Consider the following 27,569-nt stretch of genomic DNA (forward strand, 5'->3'; position numbering starts at 1 on the left):
CTGGACCACTTTAGATAGAAAGATGAACTCCCTCCAAAAACCCCTCCACTTAACCCTTCAGTAAGAATTTTTAGACTCCTGAATATTTTGCTTTTTATTTTTAGTCTATTTTATACACTATTAAGTACATTTTCTTTGATTTTAATGTCAAACGGTTTAGTCACCAGAGCATCTGTGTTTTTATCCTAAGAAGCAAAAGAGAGAACATTTGTTCGAAGAATAATGCCGCCAACAGGTTTGCTGAGGGGCGGTGGTTGCAGGATGAAAAAAAAAGTGGTGGCATGCCAGACACTTACCTGTGTTCCTATGATCAGGTAAAAGGCCAAGCCTGAAAGTGCACATCAATACCACCAGCGACTCCATCCTCTTGAAGTTCCTGCGTCCAAATCCAAATGTAAAGCTGGAAGGCTTTCTCCTGGGATATGGCAGCAACGTGTCTCCAAACCAGTTCTTCCCTCTGCCCACAGAAGGGAAATTCACCGAGGCTGTAGTAGGTAAGGATGAAACAGAGAGAGAAGGGTGGGCAGTAATAGCTGTAGCGAGATGGCCAAACATGGATGATGAAAGACATTTCTTCTGCATCCTTGGCTGAGAGCAAGGTGGCAATATGAACCACCTTTGTAACTAGTGCAACCCAGAGCGCGGTTCTTTAAACTGAAACTTTTTACGGCATGAAGAAATGATTGTTTTATCTGGGGTTGAACCTGTAAGCCCTGCCCACCTAGCTAAATACAGAGTGGAGATATAACTGAGCTACTGGGTTTAGCCCTTGTGTCATTGTTTACATGGAATGTTTTTCTACTGTTTTGTCTTTATTTTCTTAGATGGTAGAAGATGACAACTATAGAGTTTGCATTATCTTTTTTTTTTATAAGATATTATCCTTGGAAAGAAAAGAAAACATATTGCATTTTAAAATTTTCAATTAGTTCAGACAAACAGATTAAAGCTCAGTATGGATTAAAGAATCATGTGTTTCTTTGAAAATATTTTAATGAAATAAAATTAAAGTTTCAGGATGTGAACCATTTTGTTGCTTTCTGTGTGGAAAAAATGTAAATAAAATCCTTTTAAAGGATTAAATTCTTTGAAAAGAATGAGTTACTTGTGAGAAATTTAAAAGACTAGGATAAGATTCACATTCTTTTCCCCAGCAAAAATGTTGCTTAAGAGGCTGTCTCTGAACTTTAGTTTAATCCCATGCGTGAAGCTCTTGCTATTAACTCTAAGAGAAGCAACAGCCAAAAGGACAAAATCAGTTCATCGTGGCATTCTTGATTTTATCCTTTTGGCTATTGCTTCTCTTAGAGTGGTCTCTGCTGCTCCTTAATGCCGGCCAAAAAGATATTATTACTAATTAGTGAGTAACTGAAGATATTGTTAATTAGTGAATAACTAAAGATGATATTGTTAATTAGTGAGAAACTTGATTTAGCATAAGAAAACCACTTTAAAGCAAACATAAGAGTCTAATTACTCTTGAACCCTAAGAATTAGACAGTTTTGACAAGTGTAATAACAAATTCTGAGAACTTGAATGTTTACAAATATTCCCTGGTGTATATATATATATTCAGTCTTTACAATGAATAACAGCCAGAAACCACAAGCTTACCCCCACACAGATAGCAGATCTACATCCCTCCATTCATACTGAGTGTTAAGACTAATGTCTTTTTGATAGACTTTTTTGTTATTTAAATAGAGAATTTAGTCATTTGTTAACTTTCTTTATAGCAGGCAAAATAATTAAATATTAAAATGGCAGAAGTCAAATTCCTAGTGGAAAGTATGTATAGAAAACTAAAAACAAACTTCAGGATAAACACTCCAACCTTTCATTGTTTTGATAATGAAGGTTGCTCAAATGGACTGGGGATCCTTTTATTTATTATTTTCATCCCTGGATTAAAAAATATATTTATTTATTCACTTTACATCTTGATCATACTCCCTCCCTCCTCCCCTCCCAGTCCCACCTTTTCTCCCTCTTCCTCTCATCAGAAAAGGGGAACCCCCTGCCCACCCCAGTTCATCAAGTTCCTTGTTCTCTTTCCCTGTGGTCTGACAAGGTAGCCTCACCAGGAGGAAGTGATAAAAAAGCAGGCAACAGAGTCCATGTCAGAGGCAGCCCCTGTTCCCCTTACTAGGGGACCCACACGAAGCCTGAGCTGCCTATCTGCTACACATCTGTAGGAGGCCTAGGTCCATTCCATGTATGGTCCTTGGTTGGTGATTCAATCTCCAGAAGCCCCTCTGGGCCCTGGTTAGTTGGGTCTGTTGGTCTTCTTGTAGAGCTCTTGTCACCTGCAGGTCCTTTTATCCTTCCTCCTGCCCCTACTTTCCCACAAGATTCCCTATACTTTGCCCAATGTTTAGATGTGAGTCTCAGCATCTGTTTTAATCTGCTGCTAGGTGAAGCCTCTCAGAGGATAGACTCCTGTCTGTAATCATAGCAGAGTATCATTAATAGTGACAAGGTTTGGCTCTCTCCTGTGAGTTGGGCTAGACATTGTTTGGACATTCCCTCAATCTCTGCTCTATCTTTATCCCTGCACATATTGTAAGCAGGGTGAATTTTGGGTCAAAGCTTTTGTGGGTAGGTTGGTATTCCCCTCCCTCCACTAGGAGTCTTGTTCAGTTAGAGGGTATCCTCTTCAGCATCCATTGACCCTTGCTACTAGGAGTCTCAGCTAGCGTTACCCCCATATCCTCCCAGAAGTCCACCCTATTGTAGTTGTACAGCTTGTCACAGAGATTCCCCAGCCCACAGTGTCTCTTCTCTCTGCAGGCTTTCTGTCCTCCTGCCCCTACTCTCCCTGGGTCTAATCTCGACCCTCATTTCTGTCTGCACTCCCTTTCCTACCTTGTTCCCTCTCTTCAACCACTGCTTTTGTCTATTCTATTTTCCCTTCTGAGTGAGATTCAAGCATCCTCCCTTGGGTCCTTCTTGTCACTTATCTTCTTTGGGTCTGTGCATTGTAGTAATTTTATCCTGTACTATATGGCTATATCCTCTAAAAAGTAAGTACATGCCATGTGTGTCTTTCTGGGTCTGGGTTAGCTCATTCAAGATGATCTTTTCTAGTTCTATCCATTTGCCTGAAAATTTTATGATTTCCTTGTTTTTAATAGCTGAGTAGCATTTCATCATCCCTGGCTTTTTATTGTGTACATTTCCAAATGCAAGGGAGAGAATGTTGATGAATGACTTATAATGCAATTGAATACATATCATTGTTCTCATGTTGTTCTGTATTCTGTATTCATGTGTACTGCTTTCTGAAGTGTTTTAAAGCAAAAAGTGATACACTTATTATCAAATATGCATCTCTAACAGATGAGAAATATTTTAATAATTCCATACATTTGTTAATCAATTAACATCCTGGAATATGATTTAATACCTAGTTCATATTTAAAATATCTCGTGCAGTCTTACAACTGTCTTTTCGTAGTAGTCTGTTTGAGTCACTATCTAAAGTAAAGTTCCTTTCCCTTTAGAATGCCATTGGTATGTTGAGAAATTAGAACACTTACTGGATGGGCTGTCCACAGCCTGTATTTAACTGGTTGTTTCTGTTGTGTGTTTTTCTTTGTAGTACAGAAGACAGTCTGTTGGAGAGTAGAGATAGCCTACATTTTCAGCAGGAGTTATACCATCCTAGATGATCTAGTACAGAGAGCTTCTCTTAAAGGGCCTGTTCATGTCTATCTGGAAGGAGGAGATAAAAAGTTTATCCTTGGTATTTGTCAAGAAGCCTCTAGCCAGATAATAATCTTACAAGGTTTAGACAGTTGTCTATTACTGAACTTCCATGCAGTTCAGAATCCATCCAGGCCACAGATATGATTCTTTAGACAAGGTAATCAAGAGTGCAGTAGCTTTAGTTCGGTGTTTTTAAAACTGCTGAATACAAGGAAGGGACCCATCCTTAGTGAACTCTATGCCTGCTAACACACAACAAGCTATTTACTAATCTCCCCTTAAAAGTTGGAGGCCTAAAAATAAAATAAAATAAAATAAAAGTTGGAGGCCTAAAGTAATTTGAGAGATGAGCATTGAGTCCACTTGGCTATTTGTGGGTGAATTGGGGTATAAAATAGTTAGCCTCCAATTCTTGCTACTTTTAGGATGATCAGTAGAACTCAAATTTATGGAGTTAAACTGACATGAGACCATTTGAAGATAAATCAACTGTGAATGAAAGGAGAGAAAGTTAAGAGCACAGTTGGGTACATAAGTTTCAAAGACTAATAGTTCTACTAAGAAAATAGTTATGCCAATTTCCTCTATAAAGATCCAGTGGTCCATTTTTAAACATTTTGCAGAAAAGGATGGTGATGTTTGGCATACATTTTTATTTTATTAAAATATAATTACATCATTTTCTCCTTTCCTTTTCCTCACTCTACTCTCTCCTAGGTACCCCTCCTCCTGCTCCCTCTCAGCCTATGGCCTCTTTCTCTTCAATATATATGCATAAATATTTTATATATGCATACACATGAATATTATATACATATATAAATATTGCAACCTTCTCAATCTGTCCTGTGTTGCTTGTAGTATACTGTTTCAGGGCTCATCATTTCTAACTGGACAGCCAACCAAGGGGTTCATCCCCAGGGAAGACAAATTGTCCTTATCTGCTCTTAGCATTCCTTAGCTGCCTAGAATTCTTTGTTGAGGGGTGGGACACTGCGAGATTTCCTACTTCCACATAAAACTGTGTATTGATGTTGTCCTTGTTTAGGCAGCCAGACTTTGAATCTGGTTTTATGGATCATGTAAATGAGACAAGACATTAGTGGAGTTATCAGAACTATACACACATCATTCAATTGTGTGTATTTGTGGATATAAATTGCTAATTTGATATTAACAAAAGTGCTCCCTGAGCAACAGTAAGGATATCCACATTCATATGGCTTTGTAGAATTGCTTCAATCATCTTTTAAACCACAGAATGAAGAACAGATATTGCCTGGGCGGTACCACTTAAAGCATTCTCAGTATATTTATTAACAGTTTCAATATGCCAAATGATCTTCTCTAGTTCCATATATGGCATAAAAATGGAGGCCCGATAATAGTATTAAGGGAAAACACCCCATGTATAGAGATGCTGTAACCTAAGGGTGTTAGCAAGGTGATCGCAAGCTCTTAACCTGCAACGTCTACTCAAGGAAATCCTACAGTATTCTGCCAGTCCATTCCAGGAGTAACTAAGGCTGCAGAGACATTGGTGGTCTTAGGAGATGTCCATCATCTCCCTGGCCTCATGATCCACTCAACAGCCAAAGGGCTTAGGCTGAGCTCTATATGAACTTTTCCATAAATACTAATTGGGCTATTTGCTAGGGAGGAGTATTATCCCCTAGGTAACCTGTTTCTGCTGGCAAAGCTCTTCAAAGGATAACTGTAGGGTATGGCTGGCACATTTCACTTTCCGAGAGGACCAAAGTCTCCAAGGATAAGGAAGATAATATGTAATTCCCAGAGATTCAGATATGTGGTCTGATAAACTAAGGAAATGCATTATCACTCTGAAAAAAAATCTCAGGAGGCCAAATTGACAAACAGTTTTAATGGCCAGCATTCAGGTATTACCTGCTGACTAGAAGGAAAAGAAGTGACCAGAACAGAGGAATTTAGTGAGCAGAGATGGATGTTTCTTGGGTTCAGGTTGCAGAAAATATGGTTTACAGTTAGGGAAACCATGAGAATTCTTTAATCGGATTACAGCTGAGATATCCATGGTTGCTGTATCAGGGATGTCGATGTCCCTGCTTGGGCTTTCATGGGGAGGCTTATATGAATTGACTCATTGTCACCTTCTAAAATCTGGCCTCACTTGTTTGGTTTTGTATTATCAATTGTTTCATTCTTCAGCTATGCCTCTGCACCATAGAAAGCCAAAAATTCACTTTAAAAAAGAGCTAAGCTCAGTCAATGGTCACCAGAAGCAACTTTTAGGGACCAAGGAGGATTCTTTGCTTCTTTTAGGGTTTTTCTTTCTCTGTGTACTAGTCATGTCATCTTCTAGGATGCACTAGGGTCTTGCTAACCATTAGAAACACTAAGGTAATTTTTCTATGCCATGAGCCCCCTCTTCTGGGGGTTAGGGTGGCATATTCTACATGTCACAAGCTGCACACTTGACAGCCACGTTTCTCTTGTCTTTCTGCTGGCAGTTTCCTGTAAGGCCATTCTCTGCTCTCTGCATCAGCAGGTCTATTTTCCACAGATGTGCTGTGGGCAGGTGATGATTTTATGATTATAAAGTGATGAGCTGAAATCCCTTGAGAGTAAATGAGCAAGGAAATTTTATTTCTTCGTGCAAAGAAAACATCTTTTATTGCTCCTACTCACCCCTTTGTAAGAGAAAAGTAAGTTTCTTTTTTTCCAGTGCATTGGACCTTAGCCAAACATAATAATAAGTTATTTTTATTTTCAAAACAAGTGCGATTATGCCACATTGCCTGATGTATTGCAGTAGCTGATTGATGTGTTAGCTATCTTTTCTCACTGTGGCATAGCAAGTTGTTGTTCCTCACAAATATTCGAGTTAAAATACTTGGTTATGTGTGGATTGACACTCTTACTGCTCTCTGATAGGTTTTTCTATATCTGTGTTTACATCTTTATATTAAATATACACTGGCATTTTCCAAATCATTTACTACTCCTACATACAAAGCAAAGGTAATTATTCTCTTTAGTTATTCTAAAATTTAGATTCAGATAAACAATGGTAAAAGGTGACTTCAGTAGGGCTATGTGCTAGCTCACATTATTATTATATAGCCATCAGGGAGCTGAGGCCTAAGGATTGACATAAGATTCGGTGCAGCCTAGTCTATATAGTTAAACTGAGTCTCAAAAAAAAAAAAAAAAAAAAAAAAAAAAAAAAAAAAAAAAAAAGAGTGTTAGTGGATTGATTGAAGCAGTAAAACAATTTATTGAATGCTCACAGGAGTCCATAAATGGTGTGAAAACACAGAATTTTTCTACTCCTTAATTTTCTGACTCATACTTCCATTCAGGCTGTCTCTGAACACACAGAGGTCTACCTGCCCCCAAATGAGTGATGGGATTAAAGGCTGTGCCACTGTGCATTGCCTTGGTGCTCAGTTTTATGTTCAGTTGCTGATTATTTTTTGCAAATATGAGAGAGAGAGGAGGGGGTGATGATTCATTAATTGGGTAGCACAAGACAAATATGCAAATAGCTTTACTTTGCTGGCTCAAAGAACAAACGGAAATAGTCTCATATACTCAAAAACTACTATAAATTCTGACTGGGTTTTCTCCCAGTCAGGTGTTAGGAATCCAGGTGTTAGGGTTTACTGCAGGCAAGAGTTTTAATTCTCACAGCTGGGCTCATTTTTCAATGAGCACATTTTGTACAGCTGTAGCCCTCTCAGGGCATCCCTAGCCGCCATCTTGGGAATTGATTTACTGGGCTAGGGCTGAGAGGGCAAGCTGGGGTCCCGTTTGATACAATATCCTGGAGGAAGGAGCCCTGCGCCAGAATGATGACGCCCATGTTCTAAGAAGGCTCACCCTCTGCTTGAGAGGCAGCAGAGGGAAAGAGTACTTCTGAGTCATACAGACTTGGATTCAAATTTGATCCCTCTGCTCACTGTGGAGCGGCTTGGAGTAAGGTATTTAACTTCTCCGTGTTTCATTTTCCTTGTGTATAAAATAGAGAATGATTTTGCAGAAGTGTTGTGAAGACTGCGTTAACGATGCACAGTAGATTATACAGGTCCTAGCAGAGAGTATGCACGTTCTGTAAATTTTATCAGTTTCTTGGAGACAATGTTGAACGGTTGCGGTCTAATCTTCGCCTCTCTGAGCTTTGCCTCGGTTGCTAACAAGGTTTGGCTATATTTCCACTAAAGATTTGGTGTATGCGAGATTTTAGTGTCTAGTGTCGAAATGCTTGGTCAAAGGGTGGTTGTGTGATTTATGTTTGGCACCGAGAAATCAGGGTGGGAAATCATAGAAGCTATTTTAGCAGAGGTATTAGTAACTAAAACCAAATAGCCGTATTCATCTCACTGCTATGTCCCAAGCATATTTTCTTGATAGGGAAAGCTCTAAAATTAAGATTAGGAGACAAAACCTAAAGGAAAATCTGTGCCTGTGATGCAGCCACGGTGGCCACACATCTCACTCCTGTGGTCATGGTCTAGTCATCAGTAGAGACTCATATTGAAACTGCCTCTTTCGGCTTGGTGAATAGAGTCCAGGTTCTGCTTAGAATTCATAGCCATGGCTTCCAAAGGAAGCGGGCAATGACCCCCAGCACTCTAGATTTCATATCTTCTGGTATCCCTAGTAAATTAGTTACTAGTAAGAGTATATATTAAGAAATTCGACTTGCTCTACTAAACACAAATGAAAATGAGAGAGTAATGCAGTTTCATTAATCAAATGATAACTTAGCAAGTTTAGGTTAAAATATAATAGTTTCTTCTTTTGATGTGTTTCACTTTTATTTTACAGAGGGAAGTCAAGATTCAAAACACTCTGAATAGATTTTACTTCTAGAAATGGAGATGTAAATAAACATAAATTAGAGGCTGTAAAATTTAACACAGCTTCTACTCATACACATTAGTAGTGGCTCTTAAAAGCTTGATCCTTGACTAAAAGCATTTCTTACACTTAATTTTGATATATATAGTGTGGAGGGCTGGCACTCATGTACAGCAAACAAGGTCCGAGAGCCATTCCTCTTTCCAAAATGTGAGTCCTGGGGATGGAACACAGAACGTCAGACTAAGTGGCAAGCACGTTACTGACTGTGCCATCTTGCTGACCCTTTAGTTTTTACATTTAACTAGACAACAAGGAAAGAATATGCATTGCTTTCTTCTATCATTGCAAGTTAGGCTTGTGGATTTCCTTTCTACCTTTGCATAACTATGTATTTTTCAGTCATCTTGCTCAGAAGTGCTCTACAGTTTAAAATGATGGATGTCGTTACTACTTAGTCTACAGAAGTCAAACATCACAAGGAAAGTGGTTGTGGATTTTTTGGTGAAAATATCTATAAGTAGAACTTGACAAGAATATGAAGGTGCTATATGGGAAGTTAAGAATGTTGGGTTGGAGGAAAACTGGTGAGGGAGGACTAATGCCATGCAGCCATGGAGACCAGGTGAAGCCTTCACCCCTGACAGATAATTATCAAGCCACAAACAGGTGTCAGCAATGAAGATGGGCAATTATCAAATTAAAAAGAGACCGCGTCCCCTGGATGGGGAGGCCTGGTGGCACTCAGAGGAAGGATAGCAGGCTACCAAGAAGAGACTTGATACCCTATGAGCATATACAGGAGGAGGAAGTCCCCCTCAGTCACAGTCATAGGGGAGGGGAATAAGGGGATAATGGGAGGGAGGGAGGAATGGGAGGATACAAGGGATGGGATAACCATTGAGATGTAACAAGAATAAGTTAATAAAATGTATTTTAAAAATAAAATAAGAGTAAGAATTATCTAATTAAAAAAAAGACAGGCATTGAGCTCGTAGCATTTTTTGAATCCTCTTATTCAGAAATTCTCAACCTGTGGGTTGTGACCCTTTTGGAGGTCAAATGACATTTTCACAGGGGTCACATATCAGATATTCTGCATATCAAATATTTACGTTCTCAGTCATAACAGTAACAAAATCACAATGATGAAGTAGCAATGAAAACCTTATGGTTGGGGACTCACAACATGAGAAACAGTATTAAATGGTCGCAGCATTGAGAAGGTTGAGAACCACTGCTCTTATTTGTCAGGAAATAAAAGCTTAAGTAAACGTCTCAAGGCTGTGTAGGTAATAAATTACAGGTCCAGAATACGACTCCAGAAACCTGGCTGAGCACTGAATCCTTGTGTTTTATGGCTGCTCACCACATAGGAAGTCGTATTTGACCTACAATAGAGGGAATCCTTTGATTGACAACAGAAGGCTTCTGTTGTTTTATTCCCGTGATACCCTATAAGAATCCTTTTTAAAAAGAGGCTAAGCAACACAGCGGCCTAATTTATAAATACGTGAGCTGCAATGTGTAACAGCTGTGTCCCCAAGGCTTGTGCTTCGCCACCACCACTGCCTTTGTTACAGCTGCCTAGCTGATAGGTGTGCCTCGTCTACTACAGAAGAGGCCAGGGCAGAAAATGCTCACAGCCCTCTCTAGGTAGCTCACAGGCTGTTTTCTTCTAGCACACTCTGTGTGGACTGCCATTACTAATGGTGTCATTTCACTGTGCTGTTCACCTGGCCTTGAACAGCTGGGCTCAAGGAGTCCTTCTGCCTCAGCCATCGACTACAGATCTACAGATCTACAGGCACCCAAAGCTTGGGCAGCTGGTTTTGCATTACTGTTAATGTTAGTGTGTGTGTGTGTGTGTGTGTGTGTGTGTGTGTGTGTGTGTGTGTGTGTGTGTGTGTGTGTTGGCAGGGTGGGGGGGAGACACCTGCTTTCCCTCATACTCCACCTAAGTAAAAAACTCCCATAAGCTAAAGATATTAAGGGAGAGCCTTACATTTTGTTTTTCTTTAATGTTGAGCTTAGAAACATAATAAACTAGTGAACGGGTTTGAGACTCACCAAGCCTGAAAGAACTGTGTTACCATGTCAGATAGATGTCTCTCTCTTTATCTAAAGCCTCTTCTTGAGTTGGTTATTTTTCTGGAACTGGATCTACTATGAGGTAAGTATTTGGCTTTAAGTCTTCAAGATAAATCCAAGATTTTCATTAAATATTATAAACCCCAGAATCATTTGACTTTCTTCCAAGGTATAAAATTTAGTAGAACTTTAAGTAAATTTCAAAAAAAATGTTTAAAGCTATTGACAGGTATTGATTTCTTAATAAATGTATACGGTCTTTTTAATCAGTTCACCATGGGCTTACTACCAGAAAGACCTGTTTTGAAAATAGACAACTAATTTCTCCATGTGCTGCTAAAGAGAAATCTTTGTAATGGTTTTTCTATTGGATTTAACTGTACTTTAGCTGGCTACTCATCTGCCTGACCTCAGAGAGCAATACTTCATCCTCAGATCCGTCTTTCCTTGGAAACTCACTAAAACAAATTTGCATTATCTCTATAAAGTATTGAAATGAAAACCTAACTTTAAAAAGAGTCATTCTTGGTTATTCATTTAAAATGCCCTCTGTTGTCATGGGATACGTAGCAGTTTTTGCTCTGGGTGTACCATTCTAGAACCATTGCAAGAGTCGTGAGACAGTGGTTTTAAATTGAGAACTAGCTAATGATAAGAGGTTAGACTGGAGGGTCTGAGGATTAGCCAAGGGATGGAACTACAAGAAAACAATGAGATGCTAGGATTTCCTTTGTTTTTAGAGAGGTCTCAAAAGCAAAGACAATAGCCTTACCAGCTTTTGTAGCTGTCATGTTATTTCCCTTGGAATGAGCTGCTTGTCTGGCACACTCTGTGTTCTTTGGCTCATGGGATTCATAACACCTGCTGCACTACGAAAATCTGCACTTGGCATTATCACTTTATGTTGTGGCCAGGTTGTTTTGTTGCTTGTTTGCTTTGTTTACTTGGTTTTTTGTACATGCATTCATCTGTTGTTATTTTACCAACCCAATGAGGCCTCCCAGAGGCAAAACTGGGGCTCACCATCCCCATGCATTTGATAGCTAGACTCAGTGGATTTGAGCTATTCTTGGTTCTCTGAACAAGGTTCATTGTCAATAGAAGGAAGCATCTCTCGTGGCCTGCAGTGGTCGTCTCTGGGAGAAACAGTTGTTTAGACGTTGGCTCTACTATTGGCAAATGCCTAGTTTGCCTCACATGTCAAGATTTACACCTATTCTCTGGTATAGTTATTAAATGTGTTTGTCCCACTTCCTCATTAGTTCCTACTTTGACTGGAAAGATGCCTCCTTAATCAATTTGCAAGGGGAGAGCCTGGAGTCATTAGCATAATCCTCAGATCTCTCATAATCTGCTCATGAGGTGACAGCCTAAACTTCACTCTGCTATAGATGGCACTCTTTTAGAAAATAAATCAAGGTAAAGTCTACTGGGCCCACTCACTGACTGGGGCACACAGTAGCTTATCAGTATACACTAGGATGGAGGTTTTCATCAACCAATGATCTTTGAGTTCCCTCAAAGTCCTAGGCCGAGGAGTTGGTCAGCTGATGTTAGGAGTTTCCCTGTAGAACAGAGGCTGCTAAACAGCATCTTCTTTATTCCAGGGGAGACAGTGGATCCCTGGAGGTTTAGGAACATGGCAGCAATGGGCTGGTTCTGGATCTGGTTTACCGTCAGCCACCACAACACTGCTTTTCAGCCTCATAGCATGCACATTTTCTGGTTCTTTTGAACTCTATGGGAAAACTTCTTTTAGAGAACTATTCTTGGCTTTGTACCCCTACCTGGTAATGCCTACTAGAGCATTTTAAAAGAGGGGCAGACAACACCCTGCTGGTTTGATGGGGTTTTTTTTGTTTTTGTTTTTGTTTTTTGTTTTTTTGTTTGTTTGTTTTTACTTTGGACACCATTCTTTGAAGAAAACGTGTCCAAATCAAGTCCTGCTCTTTACCAGGCCTTTCAAAAAGATAGTGTTAAAAGGTTTCAGAGTTCATGCATCTAAGTGTGTGTGTACCTGAACAGGCCCTAGTTCAAAAGCTAGCCCACACAAACACTAAACCAGCCAACAGACAACAAACACCCCATAGTAAGCTTCTCTGTGGGGTGTCCATATAAGCACAGACAAGACTACTACAGGCAAGAAAGCCAGCAATTTACTATCTGACAGGTTTGGTTAAGTAGGAAAAGATATGTCCTGGCCCATTAGGACAAATGGGTCAGAGAAATGTTACTAAGTATTTGTCGTGTCAGGGAGAGAAAGTGTCTGGGGAAGTGGAGGGGGATCAGTTTGGGACAGTGCCTGGATGAGATGAACCAGGCTCAGTGCCAGATCACAGGAAACAAGCTTAACCTGGACAGCAGACACACCCGGTGAGCAGGGACAGGAAGCAGAGGGTCAGATCAGTGCTGGCCTTAGGAGCAGGTGGCAAGTGCCCTTGGAGGGCCTTGTGTTCAGAGTTAAACGAGCTGTCGCTATTCTTCTCAGCTTGAAATTTTCTTTCCATTTTATTTAGTGAGTGACATCCTATGGGCCCAGGCTGGGGATTGAAGCCTGAACTTCTGTGCTTTGGCTTTCCACACCCTTCATCTCCTTAGTTCATTTCTCAGCTGTCTATTCACTAAGACTCGCATGCCCCTGCTCACTGTGTCCAGCATGGCTTGCTCCTGGAAACCTGACTGAGCCAACAAGGAAATGAAGAGATTATGAAGTTACATGAACAGATACACAGAGAGAGAGAGAGCGAGAGAGAGAGCAAGAGAGAGAGCGAGAAAGAGAGAGCGAGAGAGAGCGAGAGAGCGAGAGAGAGAGAGAGAAAGAGCGAGAGAGAGAGAGAGAGAGAGAGAATGAGAGAGAGAGTGAGAGAGAGAGAGAGAGAGAGAGAGAAACTGGGGTCAGATGGACTGGTCTGTCTGGGCTGGACAGACACCCACTATACAACTGGGAACCTCAGCACGTCTATTATGTACAGCAAGGAAGCAGGGCTAGCTAGTTTTGGTAGAAGGTGTCTGTAGGGGAGCAGTCTCAGGCTGCAGTCATCCTGGAGGACAAAGCTTCAGTTGCTGGTTTTTACATACACTGCCAACATCCATAGAGGGAGGCTTTGCCACTTCCTGGAACCTGACCTGAGGAAAGCTCTGAAAATCCTTAGGGGTCCGTGACAATGGGGAGGTCCAAGACATGGCTGTGCCCATGTCAATGAAACACTTTCACTCAAGACTTCATCTGCTCCCCACACACCCAGGCCCCACCACCCTCCACACATGCTCTCTAGTTGGCCATCTCCTTCTCACTCCCAATTAACAACTTCAGCTGCCTTCTATCTCCAGCAGTCCCTTAGGTGTGAACTCAGGAAGAGCTAGGGTGTGTTCACACATACTACACGCCACATGACCAGACATGGTGACAGCTGTGTTTGCATAAGCTGGACGTGTCACTTACATTCCTTAGGGTATTTGGATGAGGCAAGTATCCCCTGATCCTAGACAGTATATGAATGTCCCAGTGCAGAGACCACAGTCACGTGATGTGTATAGGTTGGAGTAACAGATCTGTGGGACAGAGAGTTTACATTTTATGTCCCGAAGGTGTGCATAGGCTGATAGGAATCTTTGATATTGGGGTTGCCACTAATAGGATACATCTTTGTTTTAATTTTCTGTTGCTATAACAGAATACCTGAGAATAGGAATTTATTAAAACAAGAGACTTCTCTGGGCCCAGGATTCTGGAGGCTGTAAAGTGCAGGACTAGGCAGGCACATCTAGAAAAGACCTTGTGCTGCACCACAACATGGCAAAGGGTGTCATGTGGTTGGCACATAAGTGAGAACTTCGAGCTGGCACATGCACGAGAGAGAGAGCATAGAGCATTTGGATGAGAAGAGAGCAAGGGACAGTCTTGGGCTTGGTTTATACTGACCCACTAGGCTTCCCAGTTGGCTCTACCTCCCAGTGTACCTCATGTAGGAATGGAGCCTCACAAAGAAGCACAGCCAAGTCCAAAGTTGCTGGGAGTCAGAGGTAAGGTGGACGGTGCTTAGATGCACAGAGCCCATCTCCAGAATATCACCTGAAATGACAAGCAAACACAACAACAGGTCAAGGCGGAGGTAGTGGAACAAAGGAAAAGGTTTTTATGTCTTTACTAATTCTTTTACTCTGCCTTTTAAGAAAGGTTTCACCATTCAGGTTTTTGCATTGGGCTGACAATTAACATAGCTAGTCCTGGGTGAAATATGTCTTTCATAGTATATCCTCCTGAATCTCATCAAACGAAAAGTAGAACCCTGAGCAAAACCCCAGTGATGTCTCCTTCAATGGGATGTGCTTTTAATCAGTGTGGTTTTGGAAACAACCATGTACGTGTTTTCTTCCAGACACCTTAGTAGGCTATGAGGAGACCCTGCCCATCCCACAGCATGGAGGGCAGGGGCTCTTTTTCACTGGTGTCATCAGCCCTCAAGACTTGTCCTATAATGGACACTGCCTTAAGCTGTAAGCTCCCGCAGAAGAGATGAGTGAATATCCTGGACCACCTTCTGTGGCTGATGTCCAAGTCCTTTTTGCATTGCTGGTGGTTCTGTGGTGGGGCTGGCTACACTTCTGTGGATCTTTTCTACTTTGGTGTGATTCCAGTCCTGGAGGCTGAGGAAGCCAGAATTTTCTTTGAACTGAGGGGCATAGCAGTGTGTTCTGTCAGACTGGGCACGAGTTCATCATTTAGAAGATTTGGTAATATTTGACGGAAATACTTACCAACAGCACAGAGTTTGCTTTCAAATTGTCTCCAATTATTTTTCAGGCATAAAAGGAAAAGGCTTATTGATACCACACTAAAACACATGCTTGGTGTATGAATAATTTTGTTAAGTAAAAAAAAAAAACAGTTCTGAAAAAATATATTTATTAATTCTCTGCTTTAAAATTAGAAGGTTTTCGAAAAAAGGTGGTTTGTGTTTACAACCTATGCTCGTCCCCAGTCCCTAGTGGCTCTCTCTGTTCTTCCTACAAAACTCCATTTAGTCCCTCTTTGATAGTGTGTTAATTGGATAATTGCTGCTTTTTCAGGCTTAAAGATGCATAAGTAAACGTAAGTAAACAAAGCCTGGTGTGGCCTGTGGATATGGTCTTACAAACCCACCTTATGTTTGTTCACTGTAATAGACTACACCTGATTAGGATGTACCATTAGCTTCTGTGTGACTGTATGTTTGGAAGACTTTTTACAGTGTTAACCTATGAATGTGTGTGGCGTATAGTTTTCTTTGGAAAATTTTCGTATTTTGGAATCTGTGATGCTTGTTTTTATTCACTTTTAATGACTTTACTCTCTTATAATCTATCCTCCAATTCTATAGAGCACATTTACTTTTGTATTAAAATTTGATAACATTGCTAACATATAATTAGCGCAGTACACATTAATAACTAGGATATAATCTGTAGAATTACAAATAAACTCAGCCACCATGAAGTGCTCTGTGAACCCGGCCACCACGGCTATCTCCACTTAGCAAAAGGAGAGAAGAAAAAGTGCCCAGATAAGTATCTGCCTTGTCCCACTAATAGCCAAGTAGGATTGAATCCCAGTCTCATACAGAGAGAAATGAAGTTCAACATAAAACCAAGTTGTTAGCATAATGGGGGAGGGGGGAGAAAGAGAGGAAGAGGTAGAGTGAGGGAGAGAGGCAGAAAGAGATGAGAGACATGAATGAATGTGTTCATGCTCCTTACATGATTTTTTTTGGTAGGGTCATCCTGTCTTATTTAATGTTCGCATAGACCTCTGCATGGTAGAAGCTTTGCATGAGAAATACATGCCACTGTGACAACATTATAAAGCAGTGCCCACTGCAAGACTGGAGTCTTCTAATAGAAGCAGATTTAAAATTTGAGAGTTGGAATTTACATGGGGGCAATTATAGTGGTATTATATCCTCTATTAAAAAATAATATATGTCTGTAAATGACTCTGATATTATATTTCATTAAGCAATAAGCTTTCTTATCCCCTACTCTACAGCATTTACAACATGAAGCAAATTTAATTTAAGTAGGCTGTGTCGGTATATAGGGTTAGCCTCCAGAATTACTAATTTAAGGCAGCTGCATCCGACATAAATTTTCTCACATTGAGATTTTGATTAGTTATTTTTGGTAGAAAGTCTGCTAAGACCACAGTGTGTGTATATGTATTTTCAGTCTGCTACAAATCCAAGGAATTTCATAGCGCAGGATGGAATAGAAACCTTCCCTTTGCCTTGTCTGTGCATGCCTGTCTCCCCACAGAGCATGGATGCCGCCGAAACGCTGCAAGCTGGGAGGATTTAAGGAGCAGTAAGAGCGAACACACACATGCAGGGTCCCACTTCCGTTCCAGGCTTTGACACACTGCCACAGACTGTGCAAAATGACTGTGAACATAGCAAAAGCAGAGTTTTTAATTGTTCCAATGACCATGTTGGATCCTGGGCACTGTCTTTGGCATCTGTATTGCTCTAGTATTTCAAGTTGTTTTCAAAAAGCCACTAAACCATAATTAAATTAGTCTGTCTTAAGGAAGTAATTAAAAGTTAGCTCTAAGGAACTCTACCACAGTGAGCAATGTGGTAAAGCTCATGGTTGACCTTTGTTTTCTAGAATTGCATTTTTGAGACTTTATTTTTATTTTTTATTTTATTTTTTAATTTTTTTGAGACTTTTTAAAGGGGCATTTTGAAGATTCGACTTAAGATAATTTACATAATTGTAGGGCCACCTACAAAACTAACATCAATGGCCCTTGTTCCAAAAACCAGGATTGATTATCTATAAAAAGTAAGCCTCTTCCTCCCACAGTCTTTACCATTATTTTGCCATGTGCTTTTTGCTAATTAATGCAATTTTAAAGGAGGAAATCTACAAATTATAGAACTTGGACCTGTGACCCTGATAGTGCAGGAGGCCCATTTTCAGTGTGAATTCAAGACACTTTAACTCTAAATAGAGATGCCAGAGGTGCATAATCAGCATTTTGTAGTTTCTACGTGAATAGGGATTTCTAAGCAGAATTATGGGAAAGCTGCACAAAATGTTATCTCATCTTTGACGGGGGCATGAATATCCAGTGGGTGCTCTCTTTAACTTATGATGAGGGAGAACTGAAAGGGAATTGAGCTGTCCTGTCCCTTTTTTCCCATCTTGACTAATACAGCGAAAAACAGGCACAAAAGGGCTTCTTGCTGCTTGTGTTTCTTTAAACACCACCACCTCATTTCTCAGCGAAGCAAGCTCTGGCCTGAGTGGACAAGGTGGTGTTTTGGGGCTGTGACTCCCTCTGTACTCCTCTTTCGTAGCCAGAGATAAGACATGCTTGCCCTTTCTGTTATATTGTGTGGTATATGTCCTCGTGCAAGTGCACATGCCAGTTGGTGCATGCTCGTGTGGGAGCCAGAACTCTGCTTCTAGTGTCTTCTACTGCACTTACCCTTAGTGTCTGAGATAGGGTCTCACTGAACCTGGAGCTGGCTGCATGTGGAATGCTTGACGTGAAGCTCTAAGGAACTTAGAAGAGGGCGGCAGAAACCCATGGACAAGTATTGCTACTCTGGCTTCATTTGCTCTCATGCATGCTTCAATGCCCTGGGAGACTTTAATTTTGTAAAAGGTGAAGTTCAAAGGTCAAGTGTTAACATTTTCAGTGGGTTGGTGAGATGCCTCCAAGGGCTAATTCGATTTTCCCCAAGCCCTGTGACCTGAGTTTGTTCTGTGGAAGTCACATGATGGAGAAAGCTGACTTCCACAATTTGTCCCCTAACCTCCACACACATTTGTATGCACCCACCCACATACACGCATAAAAGAAGTTAAAAAACCAAACATGGGTCCTATGGAGAGTGCCACTGTATGTAGGTTGCATGTCTGTGAAGTTGTCACTGTCTCAGTGATCTCACCATTACTAGGTAATTTCCAGGATGTGTGGGAGTAGCATGACATGTCATTAATTTATAAGGTTATTAATACAGTTTTCTGCATGCAGAAAGCATGTATTGAACTGAGGTTTGTTAATACCTGCATTGTTCTACATCCCTGATAGGCTCACCCAGTGCTGACTGTATCCCTATCACTGAATTTGGGCTGAGCACTTCTTATGTGAATTTCAAATAAGTAAGACATACTTTCAAACCCATGTGGTAACTATGCAACAGAACCTGAGGTGAGCTCTGCTGGTTTCCTGGGTTGCTTTTCTCCATAACTAATATGGCTGATTATAGCATGTGATGAGATGCCAGCCAGGCTCCAACTGGAAATGAAGCTGGTTCCATAAAGCATTGGGCAGAAGGCCTCTTTCATATCCACAAAAGGCAAATGTAAATACACATTTATTTTTTAAATTTATTTAAATAATTTATTCAGATTACATCTCAATTGTTATCCCATCCCTTGTATCCTCCCATTCCTCCCTCCCTCCTGCTTTCACCCTATTCCCCTCCCCTATGTCTGTGACTGAGGGGGACCCCCTCCCCCACTATATGATCATAGGCTATCAAGTCTCATCTTGGTAGCCTGTTTATTCTTTCTCTGAGTGCCACCAGGCCTCCCCACCAAGGGGAAGTGGTCAAATATGGGGCACCAGAGTTTGTGTCAGAGTCAGTCCTCACTTTCCACTCAACTTTGGAGAATATCCTGTCCATTGGCTAGATCTGAGTAGGGGTTTGATGTTTACTGCATGCACTGTCCTTGGTTGGTGCAGTAGTTTGAGCAGAACCCCTGGGCCTGATCTGCCCATCATAATGTTCTTCTTGTAGGTTTCTAGGACCCTCTGATCCTTCTATTTCCCTATTCTCCCATACTTATCTCACCTAGAGTCCCAATAAGATGTCCTCACCTCTATCCCACTTTCCTGATAAGTGAAGACTTTCATGGAACATACCTTTTGGCTTACTGTCCAATTATAAGTGAGTATATACCATGTGAGTCTTTCTGTTTCTGGGTTAACTCACTCAGTATGACCATTTCTGGTTCCATCTATTTGTGCACAAATTTTGGTATTTCCTTGTTTTTAAAAGCTGAGTAGTATTCCGTAGTGTAAATGTACTACAGTTTCTTTATCCATTCTTCTACTGAGGGACACTTAGGCTGATTCCATGTTCTGGCTATTATGAATAAGGCTGCTATGAACATGGTTGAGCATATGTCTTTGTTGTGTGCTGGGGCATTTTCTGGGTATATTCCAAGGAGTGGAATAGCTAGGTCTTGAGGAAGCTCTATTCCCAGTTTTCTGAGATAGCGCCAGATAGATTTCCAAAGTGGCTGTACTAGTTTGCATTCCCACCAGCAATAAAGGAGTGTTCCTCTCTCTCCACATCCTCGCCAGCATGTGTTGTTGCTTGAATTTTTGATCTTAGCCATTCTGATGGGTGTAAGATGGAATCTCAGAGTTGATTTGATTTGCATTTCTCTGATGACTAAAGACGTTGAGCATTTCTTTAAGTGCTTCTCAGCCATTTGATATTCCTCTGTTGAGAATTCTCTGTTTAGTTCTGAGCCCCATTTTTTAATTGAGTTATTTGGTTTGGTGGTGTTTAATTTCTTGAGCTCTTTATATATTTTGGATATTAGATCTTTGTCAGATGCAGGGTTGGTATGTAAATATACAGTTAAAAGAAAATAAAAAAGGTCTACCTGAGTAAGCCATGCTGGACTCTGGATACTTGGCAGCAGCCCAGTCAACTCAAGTCACGAAGTCTCTCAAGGAATACTGGAGTAATAACTCATTAACCAGTTAGTCTAATAGAATTGCTCACGGAGTGCTACTTTTAAACTCCTAGATATATATCAGTTTCAACTCTCACAGTTTTAAAAATTATTGTTATTTTTAATGCTGGATAAATGCATTTAATATAGTTGACAATGGAAGTGCAAAAACTTGAGCAAGCTGCATAGCTTCAAAATGGACATTCTAACTGTATAGATGTTAACTGAGAGGCAAAGGTTTGGGAGTGGGCCAGTATCTTAAGTGGTTTCCTTAAACTAGCTGTGTGATGTTTTTATTTGTGAGGTAATAAGAATAAGGCAATTTTATTTAAAAAGAAAGGTCTGTATAACATGTTCTTTTACAAAGACCTCTTCCCCACTCATGCCCATTTGGATTTGAAAATATGGATCTAATTTTAATGTCTAAAACTTAATGGACTTTTAAAGAAGTATTAAGTTCCCACTTCTTGAGTCTTCTTGTTCACTGGTACCAGGGTCAGAGAGAGTTTAACACCAGGAAATGTTCATTTAGGACATGCATGCTAACTGCCATGCTGGTCTGAAAGGATTTTGCTGAAAGGTAATGTGTGTTGGTTGTTTCAGATGCAGAACCAAAGTACCTGATTGTCGTGCGCCCTGCTCCTCCTCCCAGCCAGAAGAAGTCCTGTTCAGGTACCGTTTTTGCACTGGTTTCTTTTATAGTTAACTTTGCACCATGTAACTTCACCCCTTGCTGCATGCCAGAGACAAAATGTCGTGTAAGTCTCTCAGCAATGCGGGTTTAGATGGTACCAGTTCTGAGTCTAAGCTGATCCTGTGGGAGGAGTAGAACAGCCTGGTCTTTTTTAAATTTTATTTTAATTTTATTAATTTATTCAGATTACAACTCAAGTGTTATCCCATCACTTGTATCCTCCCATTTCTCCCTCCCTCGCACTTTCACCCTATTCCCCACCCCTAGGTCTAAGACTGAGGGGGATCTCCTCCCCCACTATATGATCATAGGCTATCACGTCTCATCTTGGTAGCCTGTTTATTCTTTCTTTGAGTGTCACCAGGCCTCCCCACCAAGAAGAGGTGGTCAAATATAGGGCACCAGAGTTCATGTCAGAGTGAGTCCCCGCTTTCCACATGACTGTGGAAAATGTCCTGTCCATTGGGTAGATCCGAGTAGGGGTTCGATGTTTACTACTTGTAATAGCCTTGATTAGTGCAATAGTTTGAGCAGACTCCCCTGGGCCCCAAGCATGGTCTTAGAGGCCTCTCCCAGTGCAAGTTGGCACTGCCATTTGTGACTGTCTTCACCGTGGTTATTAAGACTGGTGAGTGAGTTAACACAGCTCCTGGATTGTGGTCAATGTCATTCTGGGATAGTTCCTACTAGCCTGTTTCTCTTCTGTTAGGGCAATGTCTTACCCACTCTTGTTTGGCCTTTCACATTTTAAGGACAAAGCTTCGTGGTCTAACCTTGGCTTAAGGAAACCATTTATGTTTGAAAAGGATAACTCATTTCTATATATACCAAGGAAACTGGTGCTTTGGTTTTATTTACTCTGTGTCTCTTCTTTCTGGGCTTCTCTCAGACCATGAAGGCTGGTGATAGAAAGTGGATCACAACAGTCATAGGGGAGGGGAATAATGGGAAAATTGAGGGGGGGGAGGAATGGGAGGATACAAGGGATGGGATAAACATTGAGATGTAACAAGAATAAATTAATAAAATAAAAAAAAAGGTGGAGTAAAGTTGATGGACAAGATTCATTGTACAATGTGTAGCAATAACACAAAGAAAAAAGTAAATGAATCTATAGATATCAGTGGATTGTTAAATAATGGAAATACTTTCAGAGAGTATAAAATAGCAAAATTCAGGGTTTAGAAACTTTACCACATTGGCATTTTTTTTAAAGTACAATTTCTTGACTGAAAAGTTTTAAATATGGAATTACTGCATGTAAGGTCACATAAGGAGTGTTTCTCTGTGAGTTTGAAAATATCTGCAATGTGATGCTCCAGCAAAAGCAATCACACTCAGATTTGGTAATTTTGCCTGAATATTTGTTTAAAACAGAAGCTCAATAAAAGACTGAGTCTACTTAAAAAAAAAAAAAAAAAAAGAAAGTGGATCACATACATATGATGAAGCGTAAAACTTCTGCCTCACTGTGGTACTGTTGTCAAGTTGACAGAAGCTGAAATCATCTTGGAAACATACCTTTTAGCACATATGCAAGAGATTATTTAGCCTCTGGGCATGCCTGTGAGGGATTATGTTGATTAGGTTAATTGAGATGGAAAGATCTATCCTTATTGTGGGCAGTACAGTTCCCTGAGCTTAGGTCCTGGACCATATAAAAGGCCGACAGCTAGCTGAGTGCATGAGTTCATCACTCTCTGCTGCTTTATTGTGGATGTTCCCTGACCAGCTATTTCAAGCTCCTGCTACCTTTGAGTTCTATGTTATGATGGAATTACCCTTGAATTGTGAGTCAAAGAAGCCCATTCTCCTTTAAGTTGCTTTTGTTGGGGTACTTAAGCATAGCAACTGGGTGGGGTGGGGTGAGGGTATCACTGAAGACAGAAGATTAAAAGCTTGCAATGTCTAATTAGTAAGACCTCATCAGTGCACTGCTCTGAAGGAAAACATGTAAAAGCTGGGCATGGGCCTCTCTTCTCCCTTTATTTCAACAACCGTGGGGTTTTGCTTTGCTTTTTCTAGAATGGACTCTTTCCTACTCAATCATTCCCTGACCACTTCCATCTTGTGAGACACCCTGGATGCCACAGACAAAAGCATCTTTGTGGTGGTTGTCCTGCTTATCTGGAAGAAGAACATTAGACACTTCAACTACACTGAGCACAGGACCCTTAGCTACTCTGAATTTGTACTCAATGTACCAGCACAGGGTTGGTCAGCAGAAATCAATACACTTCCCTTGCTTTGCTTGACTTCCATGATTTCTTTTACAAGTAGATGGATTAAGCATTTGAGAATCTCTCAAATCAAAGTATGCATCTGTATACTAATCATAGCAAAGACCCCCATAACTATATGACTCACAGGAAAACTAAAGCTAAGTATCAGTCCGTGTAGTATATGTGTGCATGCATGTATGTATATATATGTATGTGTATAAAAACATGTTCACACACACACACACACACACACACACACATATATATATATATGTATATAAACATGCACACCCAAGATCAGTAAAGCATTTCCTTTGGTTAAGGCTTAAATTCATGAACAAAATTACTTTTGTAGACAACATAAAAAGCTTTGAAACTCTCAAAGAATTTGTGAAAAATTATATTATTTTAAAAAGCACTCTCATGAAGCCTAGAAATTACTCAGAGAAAAGTCTTGTTTACACTATAAAAGCTAAACCCAAAAGGAAAGGAATATAATCTTTTCAGGTTATCTTTCTGCATGCGTTTTACTCAAACCATCAACCAAAAGGTACTGTGTCTAGAATTAACCTGTGTCCTGCATCCATAGGTAAATCTCGCCCTCGCAAACCTCTCCAGCTGGTGGTTGGCACATTGACACCAAGCTCTGTCTTCCTGTCCTGGGGTTTCCTCATCAATCCACACCACGACTGGACATTGCCAAGTCACTGTCCCAATGACAGGTAATCCCCCACAATGGAAATTAATTTTTATTGTTTTTGATAGTAGTGACACATGCTTAGAAAGTTTACAAGCTTTTGGAACTTTAGCGTTTACCTGTCACCTACTAGCTATACAATTGTTCTAGGTATGAGGGTATATGAGCATGTAAGACAGGGACCCTGACATCGATAGAGCTAGGATCTATCTGAGTAGAAAACATCTGGATGTGTTTAGCAGCAAATGAGTAAATACAAGGGGAAGGACCAAATACAAAATGGGCAGTATCATGCAAAAAACACAGAGGAGTGGACTACAGAACTAAAGTATATGTTTGTGTGCACGTGTATGTGTGTACATGTCATGGGCTTAGTAGTGAGTGAAATAAGGAATATCTCAGATTATTTTAAAGGATACACACACACACACACACACACACACTTTATTATTATTATTTATTATTTATTATTATTATATTTATTATTTTTATTATTTAAATATTTAAATATATAATATATTATTAAATATATATTATTAAATATATATAAATATTATATTTATTATTTAAATATAATATGTAATATATATTATTTATATACAGACACTATATATATATATATATATATTGTGTGTGTGTGTGTGTCTCCTTTAAAATAATCTGAGATGTTCCTTATTTCACTCACTACTAAGCCCCTGACCTATTTTGCTTGGTTGAATTTTGAAAGTACTTTTTAAATGACAATTCTGGTTGTTAGTGTATGCCAATACTGAAAAAAACAAAACAATACAACACACTGAGATAGAGTTCTACTCTGTAACTTAGGCTGACCTTGAACTCACTGACTTTTCTTGCCTTCACCTCCCAAGTATGGATATTTGATCTAACAATTGAGTATTCGAAGCAGAAAGAGGCCTTCAAGTCGGAGCTCGAATTAAGCTGCATCACTAGTGCCATCATTTGGAAACATGTAGCATGTAAACTGAAGGTCCCCTACCTGAGGACTTCATTGGATTAGAAATTCTGAGTGTGGTTCTCAACCATCTGTATTTCAGCAAGAATTCCAGACGATTTTGATGTCCACTGATACTGAGGAAAACTGGCTTAGAAAGCTGGATGTGCACACACAGGGGAGAATTCAGCAGAGGTGAAACAACCACTTTCTTTGGTAAAACAAATAAAAAACAGTTATGTTTTTAAATCACTGCATCTTATTTATCCTTAATGCAGTGTTAAAGCCAACAGTGTGTTTGGCTCTGTCTGTGAAATGAGCAGTGTGTGAGACTCTGGACCATGATCCTAAGTGGCTTATCCATGGTATTTTCTCCTCATAAATATTTACTACATAAGTATCAAAATTCATGTTTTTCAAAATTCCAAGCTTCAAGATATTTAAGAAGGGGTTTTGTATTTCTTGTCATAAATGTACTAGAAATTATTTCAATTTTGAAAAAAAAATATGCATCTCTACTTTAAACATTTAAAAATAAGGTATCATTAAAATTTATAAAACTTGTACAGTTTGAGCTATAAATATTGACATCATGTAGTTGATGAAATTAAGAGATAGAACACAGTCTTTTTTATCTGTACCTTGGGCAGCTGTCTCTGTGTTAACCACCATTTATTGCAAATAGATACTCTGCTGTTGAGGGTTGAGAGATGCACTAATCTATGGTGTGATAAGTCATTAAGAGTCTCTTCAATACTGTGTCCATTTAGTAGCATGGACTCCTAGTAGGTTCTTGCTGAGGATCTGTGACATATCTAGCCCAAGATTGTAGCCCCAGTTATGGTGCCAGGTGTGGGTTTCATCTTATGGCATGAAACTTAAATCAACCAGAAAGTGATTGGTCAAGCCCATGATAACCATTCCACAATTGCACTGGTGAGCATGTCCTGCAAGGCAAATCACTGTTGAAGCCCTCAGGGATCACAGCTAGGCAAGATGTTGATTTTGATGATGATGATGGTGGTGGTGGTGGTGGTGGTGGTGGTGGTGGTGGTGGTGGTGGTGGTAATTTTCTCTTCTCGTAGCAAGTACAGCACCTCCAATCACTATGAAAGCTAGCCAGTAGGAATGAAATATCCAGGTCAGGACCAACTTGATCTCTCCATGTTTTAAATCCAGCAATGGGGGAAGTGCAGATAGATATAGTTGAGGGAGGAGGTGCATATGATCAAAACACATTGTATACAAGCCTCAAACAACTAATGAGAAATAAAAACAAAGAAAAGAAAGAAATAGAATTCCAGAAAGCACCCTGCCCCAGAAACATCCTCTGATTAGAATTTTTATCATTATAGATTAGTTTTGCTTCCTCTAGAAATCTGCATAAGTGAAATCATATCATAGGACATGGTGAATCTGTCTTTATTACTTCAGCATGCTTTTAAATTTTATTTCTAACATTGCAGGCGTCAAAAGCCTATCTCTTTTTCATTCCCAAGTAGCATTCCATTATGTGAATATTCTAATCTGCTGGTGGGTACAAAAAAAAATAGTATTATGGGGCTAGAGGGATGTCTCAGTGGTTAACAGCACTGACTGCTCTTCTAAAGGACCAGGTTTCAAACCCCAACCCCTGTACTCAAATGAGTGGCCTCTGAGGGCACGGCACACATGTAACACACACACATACATGCAGGCAAATTCCAAATGCACATAAAACAAACAAAAAACTGTGTTGATGATTTTATGCCTGTAGCTTCTACAAAAATTTTTATGCAAGATTTTGAGTATATGATTTAATCTCTCTTAGGAGAAAAGCACCTCAAATTGGAACTGCTGCATTACAGAAATGCATTCAAGATGTATATTTATTTACCTGTCTGGTTTTGTCTGCATTCCTTTAAGCAGAGTGTGAGAGTTCTACTTCCTGTAAATCCTCTTCAGCATTTTGTATTGTGGCATTTTTCACCCCAGCTCTCCTGGAGCAGAGGTGACCCATTGCACTTAACATGCATGTCCCTTGCACTAAGGATAGCTGGGCATTTTATATGAACTTTTGGGCTGTGAGATGATTGTTGTAAGGTTTTATTCTTATCTAAACTGAACTTGAAATGAAGGGCCTTTTAAAAGTCTTTGCAAGGTCTCAAAATGTACCTTTTAAATTACCTCAATTAGCAAATATAAACTGAAAAGGAATGAAATGAGATTTTTCTTCTGATGTCCATGGTCCTCAAGGGATGAAATACTTAGGGGAAAAAGCATGTGGATGACTATTTCCAAAATGCTTTTTAAAAAAAGTAATTTCAAAATGTTTCAAAGAATCCGAAATATTCCTTATTTCACCCACCACTATCCCATGACTTATTTTACTTGGAAAATAGACTCTTGAAAGTGCATATTTGTTCTACAATAATTCCAGTTTTTAGTGGAGTAGTCCAGTATGCCAACCCTAAGAATAATGCACGGGTTGCCTTTTCCCTCTTAAAAACACTCTTATAAAAAAAAAAAAAGAAAGCGGAGGAGTGATGGAGAAGAGAAGAAGGAAGGCAATTTGATATTCTTACAGCAAAATGCAGTTTGTTTTGAGTGGTTGCTCAGTTTTACTGATGACTCTTTGAAGTGAT

General features: G+C 39.9%; 1 protein-coding gene across 1 annotated transcript in view; it reads left to right on the top strand.

The window, feature by feature from the left end:
• The window catches only part of Abi3bp (ABI family member 3 binding protein), a 205,739-nt gene that overhangs the window by 51,756 nt on the left and 126,414 nt on the right, over positions 1–27,569 (top strand). The window contains 3 exon segments of the mRNA XM_051150061.1: positions 315–494; positions 20,984–21,052; positions 23,886–24,018. Coding sequence (XP_051006018.1) covers positions 315–494; positions 20,984–21,052; positions 23,886–24,018 — 382 coding nt within the window.

This window comes from Acomys russatus, chromosome 8 (assembly GCF_903995435.1).
Source record: "Acomys russatus chromosome 8, mAcoRus1.1, whole genome shotgun sequence".
Taxonomy (NCBI): Eukaryota; Metazoa; Chordata; class Mammalia; order Rodentia; family Muridae; genus Acomys; species Acomys russatus.